The following is a 10766-nucleotide window of genomic DNA, read 5'->3' as shown; positions in this document are numbered from 1 at the left end:
AACGCGCCTGTGGCAAGCCGAAGGAAAGCATGATGTACACTATCCAGCATTTTAAGCACGGTTTGACGAGCTGAAGAGTAGGCGACACAACCGTAATCTAAACAGGAGCGAACAAAGGAATAGTAAAAAAGTATCATACATGATCTATCGGCTCCCCGGTTGGTGTTAGTAAGGACTCGCATCATATCTAGAAGTTTGGAATATTTTGTTTTCAATTCTTTTAAATGTTTGACCCAAGTAAGACGGCTATCAAAAAATAAACCTAAAAACTTGACGTAAGTAGAGATAGTAATAGTCTCTCCGTTCAGAAAAATTTGCGGAATAGAAGGGTTTCGTAGCCGAGAAAAAACTACACATTTTGTTTTTTCGGATGAAAATGTGAAACCAGTAATCCTGGACCAAGCTTCAAGGTGAGATATAGTGTTCTGCAGTAGTCTCTCTGCTGTAGGTGCTGAACGGCTTGCGATGTAGATAGCAAAGTCGTCAGCAAATAGAGAGCATGAGACAGGAGCCTGCACACATTTGGTAATATCGTTTATGGCTACAGAAAATAAGGTGGCACTTAATACACTACCTTGGGGCACTCCATTCTCCAAGATGACACTATCTGAGAGCGAATCATCCACACGAACACGAGCCGTTCGGTGATTCAAGAACCCATGGATAAAAGCAAGCATATTGCCCTTGATTCCCCATTCTAACCTCCCTGAAGGAGCATACCGATCGATAATAAGACCAGATGAAGGAATCACAATATAGGGTAGTAAGGGTACGCAAATGTATTCTACCCCTCCTCTCGTCAATTAATATCGGGGAATATACATTAGATTAGTGGGTAGACGATAGTCCAAGTAGCCTGAGGTGGTTGAAAGAGGCATCTTCGAACAAATAACTGGACTCCTCGATGTAGACAACAATTGTACCGTACATGCTACCTGGAGTTCAGAGCCATGTCAAAAAATATGACAATGATGAGTTGACGGGGTGCGCCTACCCATTTTAGTAAATATATGACAAGTGAACGGTTGGGATACGTAAGCCGATGGTGTATGGCACCGCGCTTAGTCCGCTAACGCTATTAAGCGTAAGCTCTAGAAACTATTTAGGACACTGGTCGCTAAACGTTTTCGAGGTTCAGTAGCCGTTTGCGGCACAGACATTCGATCTTATGTTCAGGGCGACCGAATGAGGTGGTGGCGGGAGAAATGCCAAGCCAACAAATATGACAACGATACTACAGCACAAAGGTAGTGAAGACGAGGTAGCGAGGGGGTGATGGACAGCCTCCTGTTGCGTCGTCGTTCGTCCGGGCTTGCTGGGATGGGCGACTATGATGAAACACGAGGATTCCGTCGCCCTCGAGCTGTTAAGACGGATACCTGGCTGGGGCCCCCTCAGTGGACCCGGTTAGAGGCAGGCAACTGTTACAACCAAGATCCAGGTGGGTCTTGGTTAGGTTGAGTTGGCGGCGACACCTCCTGGAGCTGAGTTATGCTTAATTGGGGGTCCGGCTCCGGGATCGGTGTAAATTAAACTACATAAAAAAAATACCCGGAAATTTTAAATTTTCAAGAAGACCTTGCTTTAAAATAATATGCAACGTGTAGCAATATATAGAGTCTGGTGCACAGAGAAAAATACCCTATTCTCCTTAGCGTTGCACTGAAAATGTATTCGTGGTTTGGTTCAATATATCTTTTAAAATTTCATTTTCATCAATAAACAACATCAGAAACAAGTACCGATCTGCCCCACAGACTCCCACCTTCATGACGCATTAAGAGCAGCTTATTCCAGCTACACACGATTTTCCTCAACTTGCAGCAAGCATGCAGTGATTTTGTTAGTAGCAGTAATAGTGTGGAAGTAGCTGAAATGAACCCTGGCACCCATGCGATCTTTGTAATCATTCAGATGCGCCCTTAGTTGTAAAAATGTTGGACAGCACTGTCTTAGAATGTAAGAATAACTGCATAATTTGAATTACAAGAATGGATATCTTCCATCGTTTATATATGTAATTTATCATTTATAATTTATTTTATATTTTTTATAATTTTTTCTATTTAAATAACATTATTTAATTTAAATAATGAAATGGTATTATATTACGAAATTAATTTCTTAGATTTTATCACAGAAAATGTACTTAAAAAAAAGTTTTTTTCCAATCGTCCAAAAGTACGCTCATTTTGCGATGAATCCTATTATTTATTTAGGAAATGTAATAATAAAAATGAATAGAAAATTAAAATATTAATAAAATTAATTACAACAAATCTATTTTTTTTGTTTTATTAATTCTTAATGTGAGAATATAATATCAACTATACTCGATACATAATTTACAAAATACAATTACATTATAATAAACAGAATAATATTATGACTGTAGACTTGGCCAAGATGGAAGATATAATCCCCAAGTTGAAGACTGGTCTGTTTCACCTAAAGATAAATTAAAAAAAAAAAAGAAAAAGTTATTACATAGAAACAGTAACAGAACTATTCTAAAATTGACTTCAGATCGGTTGACGAAATTCAACTAGTTGCAAAGACAGTGTAACACACATATATAGTTATGTAATATACAAATCTTATTATTTGCCATACACTCTGTTCAATCCTGTACAAACAGCGGTCAATGAAACACAGAGACTGTATTATTTTCACAGAATGAATTGAGTAATAATGGCTTTTTTTCATATAAAAAGACATAATGCTCAAAATTTACTGATAAAGTCAGCGTCGGGCACATGTTCATTTAACAAGCTAACAGGCATTAACGAATCGAAAAAATGAGGACCGTTATTCACTGGGATCAAAAGAGAATTTTCTGATAGCATCTCAGACCACAATAATATTTAAAATAAGCTGAAACTATAAAGAAGCGTTGAAGGTCAACCAGTGACAGCAGCATTACTTAAGCGGTTTACACGCAAGATATTTTTTATTGTTCCCTTTGGTTTCTGTTAGACTTAGTGCCAAATAACAGCTATATCTTCATGAAGGTGGACTGGCTATGAAAACAAATGACATATTGCAGACATTTACTGAAGACTGTGTTTTATCGATTTGGAAAGCTGTTATCCAACGTGATTCAAAAAATTTTTAAAACAAATAAATTTTACCCTTATAAGCCACACCTGATGCAAGAATTTTTGGAATATGATTTTGACTGCCGAGTTGAGTACTGTGATATATTACAATGAAAAATTAGACACAGATAAAATTTTTTGTAATTCAATAATATTTACTGATGAAGCGACATATATTATATTAAATGTACATCTGAATAAGCAAAACTGCCGCTACTGAAGCGATAATAATCCGAGATGGATGTTGGAAACTATACACAGCACCTTCAGAAAATGAATGTTTGCGCGGGAATCGTCGGTATTGTTTTGCAGGACCTTTTATATAAAATTTCTGGGAAAATGTTTGAATCAAATAATAACATATGGTTTCAGCAAAATGCCATACCCCCTTATTATTAAGGGCACAACAAATTTTAAATTAACAATTTCCAAATCGCTGGATAGGTCGTAGAGAAGCCGTAAAATGACTTGCCAGGTCTGGCGATCTGGCAGACCATTCTATGGCTCCCTTCTCTGTCTCCTCTGGACTACTTCTTTTGGGAGTACCTGAAACATAACATTTACAAAACAAAACCTGCAGATATTGACAAATTGATAAGAAGAATGATGAATCTGCTTGTGTACCACAGACACGATACAACAAGTAATAAATGAATATTACTTGAGGTTTGTGCACTGCCAAGCTGTAGAGGGGAAGCATTTTGAACATTTATTATAGAATGGTAAGCTTTCAAAATTTATTTCATTAGAAATTTACGATTGAACACGTTTACTTAGAATTTTAAAATAAATATTATAATATTTTAAAGTAAATAATCAGTTTATATAACTGTTTAATTTGTTGTGTTGTTAATTATTAGTTACTGTGTATTATTAGCAATATTATAGCGCTGTTTAAAGTTTGTTATTGTATGCATTATGATATAAAATGCAGTTCAAAAACTTTGAATCCTTATTACTCAATAAGAAAAGGCACTAATAGAAAGACGGGTTTCACCACTGTTTTTCTTGTAAAATTTTAAGTAGAATCTAATCATTAAATATGGCGGGGAAAAATTAATAACCCATCGCAATGCACATTTTTTAAACTATGTAGAAACCCTCACTTCTTTCTGCCTCCAAATACTTCTCAGATAAGCAGTATATAGTTGTTTCCATAATTAAATATCACTCAACATATATATAACATTTTTAAAAATCCTACTCAAAATAAAAAAAAACAAAAAACAATCCTTTCGAATTGCTTGAAATTTAATTTGCTATAATTTTTGCCCAACAAAATCTTTTTACTAAAATTCATCAGCAACAAATAAGTAGTAAAAAAACATACAAATAAGTAGTAGTATAAGTAGTAATAGGGGAAAAACACTCTTTTTGTAATCCCAAAAATGTTTTTCAGTTCTATTTTCTTTAACTTATATTATTTTAAATTGTTTACCGATATGAATTCTTAACCAGAAAGGCATAAAAAAACCTTTCTTCTCAGTTAAAGAGTAAATAAAACTTTTTTGTTCGGCTATTATACATTTGTTATATCATCTGTTAAAATTTTTGGCTAAAATTCAAACTGATCATGTAGATCAAGCCTTTGACTCCCATCTTTGAAGTGGTTGTTATAAAATTTAATTTCTCAAAAAACTATAATGAATATCATATTGACTCTAATTTCATTAATTGTATTTAATAATAAATATTTATCCACCAACAATCTATGACTGAACGTATGATAAACATGCTTTCTTTTTAGATGTATCGGCTAAAAAAAAAAAAAATTATAGTGGGAAATAACAAACATAAAATTTTCTGATATTTTGAGAATATCAGTCTATTTTCTAAACTTTGCTTCAGGGAGCCATGAAACTAACAGAAAATGCAACTCCAATTATTACTGCATGGAAAATAACACTGCCATGTTTTCCAATTAAGCTTTACTGCTCACCTAACAATGGAGTTGTGTTTAAACTGGATATGTGTAAAACTGCATTAAAAAATTAAAGCAGATGAAAAGGAATAATTCAGTTCAGTCCAGTGGTTTCTGAGATTTAGGAGGACTATCAGTACATACAATGATAAATAAATATACTTATGGATATTCTAATTTATATGTAATTAAAGGTTGACTGACAAATGAAATACATATTTATTCATAATTTTTTTCACATTAATGAATGTGATATTATTTCAGGAACCTGGTATGTTAAGTTATCATATATAAAGTTAAAAATGTTAATATATAATACACATATTTTCAACTATTTATGCAGTTCTTCAAAAAGATAAAGATTCTGTTTTTTAGTTAATAAAAATATATATATATAATAAAAAACATATATGTATACATATGCACATGGGTGTTGTAAAAAAGATAATGAGAATTTTAATTTTTATAAAAAAAATAAGTTACTCTTCTATATAGATACTGTCACTGTCAAAGAAGTAGCTGTAACAATCCCCTGTTTCATCATCTTTTATAACAAATTGAGTATTTGAGTCATCAGATAATAAATAAATATATATATATATATATATATACCAGTTATGTAAATATGAAACTGGAATTATTGTATAGAACATATACGTTTATTGTAGGAAAATTATAAAAATATTTTATTAGAAGTATTTTCCATCGCTAGCTATGCATTTTTCCCACCTCTTTGACAATTTATGAATGCTATGCCAAAAAAACTGTTGCTTTTGAGGCAAACCAGTCATCAAGCCATTTTTGTACATTTTCATAAGAACTGAAACACTGCTCAGCAACTGTGTGTGTCCCATCGATGCAAATAAATAGACGGACAGAGCCAAGTCTTGTGAGTAAGCCACATGTGAAAGTATTTCCCAACTGAACGTCTCGATTGTTTCCTTAACCGGATTTGCTGTGTGTGATGGTGCATCATCATGAAGCAAAATCATTATGTGTTGCCTTTTTTGATATTCTGGTGTTTTTCACACAATGATTGATTCAAATTGATCATTTGTTGTCGGTAGCGTTCAGTATTAACAGTTTCGCCAGGTTTTAGCAGCTCATAATAGATCACACCTTTCTGATCCCACCAAACAGAGCATTGTCTTCTTTTCATAATGACTTGGCCTTGAAATTGATGTCGATGGTTCACCTGGAATTACCCATGATCTTTTACGCTTAGGACTGTTGAAATATATCCACTTTTCATCACCTATCACAATTCGATGGAAAAATGACTTTCTTTTGTACCTGGCGAGCAGCATTTCACAAGTGGTTTTTCGGTTTTCTTGCTGTCTTTCATTCTGTTCATGTGGAACACATTTTCCCATCTTCTGGATCTTTCCCATGGATTTTGAACGTATGGAGACTGCTTCTCATGTTACATTTAACTGATCCATGAGTTGTTGTTGCGTTTGAGTGTTATCCTCATCCAACAATGATTGTAATTCATTGTCTTCAAACTTTTTCGGTGGTCTTCCATGTTCTTTGTTTCTCATGTCAAAATCGCCACTTTTGAATTTTTTTAAACCACTCAAAGCACTGTGATTTACCAAAAACATGCTCACCATAAGCTTTGACAAACATTCGATGCGATTCTCCAGCAGTTTTCTTTAAATTGTAACAGAAAATCAATGCTGTCCGCAAATTGTACTTTGTAGGTACAAAACTCTACATGTTCAACGCTAATTAAAACTGTACTGTTGTGAGTTGTAAATCTTTGTCAGCTTTCAAAGAAAGAAAATGGTGCCAATGATGTGGTTTGATGGTAACTACAATGACAGCTAGCGCCATCAATGGAGAAACTCCAGTTTCATATTTACACACCTGGTGTATTTATATTATATTACTATTATTATTATTGGAAAACTCTTCTCGTTTTCATTCATATCTTTGTATAAATAATCTTTATCTTGTCTTGCAAATTTTCAAATTTACATATATATTTTTTATATATCTAATGTTATCTGTTCACATCTTTCAGAGGAACACATTAATTATAATATAAGAGGTACAACAGCATTCTCCACTATATTTTTAAGAAAACTACATTCTTACAAAATTTCACCTTTAGCAACAGCTGCTAACTGTTTATGTTCTTCAGGACTAAGCTTTAAGATTGTATCCAACACCGGCACAAGTCTGGAACGTTCATCACCGCTATGCAATGTCACAAACTGAAAAAATAAAAACTCTAATAAATTAATAAACAAGAATCAATATATATATGCATAAAATAACACAGTAGGTCGATAAATAAGATAAAAAAAAATCACAACAAAAATTAAGACTATATCAAGAAAAAATTTCCAGAGATGACAAAAATTTTCTATATTTGCATGCATGTTGGAAAGATTACATTTGAAGAAATAAACTGCCTAACTTGTTGAAAGGGATGATGAAACAAAAGGTATATTTAATTTGGTTACTGCTTTTCTGCACAAGATCTCCAAATCTCTCAAACTTTTCAGATAGTCTGACGAAGCAAATAATGTATTCCTGTATATTAAGCGATGCAAGTGATGCTCCTGTGCATCACACAGCAGAGCCTGGCAAGTGTTGCTACATACACACACTTGTTTATTGGGTAATCTACTGTCGGTCAGATTGTCCTACTGTGATTATGCAATAATCATGCCTCATGAAATAAAACAAATTTATAGTGACCAAGCTGAATATGTTATTATAAAATTCTGATTATGTTGTAAATTAGATGACACATTTATAGCGATAGATCTATAAAATGTTGTGTGTGCAATAGTTCGAAGAGAGGAAGTGGATTGTTAAGTGCTCTTACAAAAAACATTGTGGGTGATTTAGGTAAGAAAGCAGTAGGTACAATAATAAACAAAGGTATCGATTTATTGCTGTTGGAACTTCACATACCAGGGTACCAGTATTGTGGTCCGGAAACCAGACTTCAAGAGAGATTGAAAAGAGGTGACCCAGGAATAAATCCATTGAATGTTGCATGTAAGGAACACGATATTGCATATTCTAAGTATTCGGGGCTGAAGGAGACAGCACATTAGTGGAAAGAGCATGGGAAATAGTAAAGAGGGTAGAGGGAAATAGGAATAGGGAAATAGAAAATTGGGTAGAATCCACTAGTTCATGTCAAGGTCTCTAACTTAAACCTTACCTTTCATGTTGTACTGAAGTGGAATAAAGATGCAAATAAATAAAGATAAGACTGCAAATTGAGCCATCAATGAGGGAAAAAATATTCAATGTAACTAGTAAAAACTTTGAGACATCATCTCAAGTTAAACCTGATAGCGAAATCTTAGTACAGTTGAAAGAAAAATTTAATTGTACAAGGAATAAGTCTTAAAATAACAATTCTTACTCTTCTTCAACAAAGTTGGAACATCAAAAAAGTACAAGATGAATTCTCAGGAACCACCAATTACATGATACGACAGGCAAAACAACTAGTTAAAGAAGAAGGGATTCTGTCATCACTGAACCCTAAACCTGGAAAGTGACGGGATCAAAACATAGTTGGATGTATTCAGGTGTTTTATAAATCAGATGATTAATGCCAGGTAGAAAAGACTGTCACAATCAAATCAACCTTGTGGAAAGATTCAAGTTCAAAAAAGACTAGTACTGGCTAATCTGAAAGAGATACATCAATAGCTTAAAGAAACACATACAGGTATTAAAATAGGGTTTTCTATCTTTGCTGCTTTACGTCCTAAAAATTGTGTTTTAGCAGGTGGTGGAACTCATAGTTTGAGTGTGTGTCTGTTATCCATCAGAACGTGAAATTGATGTTTGAAGGTTGTAAATTAAATTATTTAATAAAAGAGTGCAGCAATTATTTCACTTCTTATAAACACTGTGTGGCACAAATTATTTGTAATCCACCTCAAGAAATTTGTTATCTTGGTGAGTGTAAGAAGTATTCAGATTCTGACAATTTTAAAAACATTTTAGATTCAATATTTGTTGATGTGGACAAAATAACTTTTAAGCAATGGATATCAACCGATCGTTCAAGTTTACAAACAAAAAAAAGAACAGATTTTATTGAGACGTTTATTGAAAAATTATAAATTCTCATTCACCTTCATTCGTTGCTTCTCAGCAAACTTCTTGGAAAAATTTTAAACTTCTTACAAAAATGAAGCCCAATGGTTTCTTTGGAGCAATCAACAGGCTTTTGCTATTTATTTTAAAAGTCAAGAATTTGCAGACACAATGATAATTTAGTTATGTCTGACTGTTTTAAACATGACACAACATCAGTTCACCTTTTTCAGAAAAAACCTAATTCAATTTTTAAAACAAATTATAATATTGTGAATAAATTAATTTACTTCTCAGATGGCTCAGCAGCACAATATAAATATCGTAAAAATTTTGTGAATTTAACGTATCTAAAGGATGTCTGGTGCCAAGGCAGAATGGCACTTCTTTGCCACATCACATCGCAAGGGTTCATGTGTGATGGTCTTGGTGGTACTCTTAAAAGATTAGCATCAGAAGCAAGTTTACAACGCCCATACCAAGATCAAATAACAGCCACTCAGGTTTATGATTGGGCTTGGTCAAATATTAAAAATATGAATTTCTTATTTATTTCAAATAAAGAATATCAGAAAAAATAAAAGTAGTTAGCACCTCGTTTAGCAAAGGCAGTGGTGATCATAGGTACTCAAAAGTTGCATGCTTTTATACTAGTCAGGAAAGGATATCTTAAAACAAATATTATTTCAGAAAATGAAGAATACGTACAACATAAAGTTTTGGATGAAACAGATGTTGGTTTTCTAAAATTTCTGATATAAAAGGTTTTGTCATATGCATCTATAACGGTGCTTGGTGGTTGGCTTATGTATTTTCTACAAATGAATTGACAGAAGCGGACCCTTAAGGTCCATCTCCTTCTTATGTACTCCCAGCACACAGTGATACTGTAACATTACCTTGACAGGAAGTACTAATGAAAGTTAATCCGAAAACTGCTACTGGACATACATACAAATATCTGAAAAGGAAACTACTCAGGCAAATGAAAAATTGACAGCAAATTTATCCGGTATTTCAAATAAGCACATAAATACTCTTTTAAAATTTAACTTAATAATAATGTTACTGGTGTAATTTTTAAGTAGCAATAATTGAAAGCCGATGAAAATATCAGATTACATCTATTAAATCATTACTATAAAAAATTATTTTTATTTAAAACATTACTTTGAAAGATTAATCAGTACATTAGCATTAATCAGTACGTAAGTGTGTTGATGTATTTTATCAGATTATTGTTAAAGTTAATACAAATTAAAATATTTATTCAAAATAACAGCTACTGGAGTGAAACAGTTAATTTAAAAGTATATAAACTTTAATCTGAAATTCTTATTGATTTGCCTTGCTTTTTGTATACTGTATAAGATTTACGACTGTCAAAATGTCCAAATCTTAAATGCAAAATAAAATTTACTTATTTAAAGACACATTATTCAGGCTCTAAAAACAAAACTGTTTACGATAAACATCTGAAATTCAGTATTTTCTCATAACTATATCAACAGTTAATTAATACCAAATTTGATTAAAATACCAGTCGGTCAGGTTATGAAACTTGTTGATTTAACATGGGATGACCCATAGGTCCGATTTTGCACCTCTCTCTGAAGTTCCTTCTTTCTAAGATAAATAATATTTTGATATAAATGTTTGATCAAACTATT

General features: G+C 32.8%; 1 protein-coding gene across 1 annotated transcript in view; it reads right to left on the bottom strand.

Annotated features, from left to right (window-relative positions):
- Window positions 1-2281: 2281 nt before the first annotated feature.
- The window catches only part of LOC142333500 (uncharacterized), a 76093-nt gene continuing 67608 nt past the window's right edge, over window positions 2282-10766 (bottom strand). Inside the window, exons 18-19 of the mRNA XM_075380752.1 lie at window positions 7130-7238; window positions 2282-2448 (exon numbers count right to left, since the gene is read on the bottom strand). Of these exons, the coding sequence (XP_075236867.1) occupies window positions 2384-2448; window positions 7130-7238 (174 nt within the window). The 3' untranslated portion in view covers window positions 2282-2383. The remainder of the gene's footprint in view (window positions 2449-7129; window positions 7239-10766) is intronic.

Source organism: Lycorma delicatula, chromosome 12 (genome assembly GCF_047948215.1).
Source record: "Lycorma delicatula isolate Av1 chromosome 12, ASM4794821v1, whole genome shotgun sequence".
NCBI lineage: Eukaryota > Metazoa > Arthropoda > Insecta > Hemiptera > Fulgoridae > Lycorma > Lycorma delicatula.
This window is presented reverse-complemented; position numbering and strand designations above follow the sequence as displayed.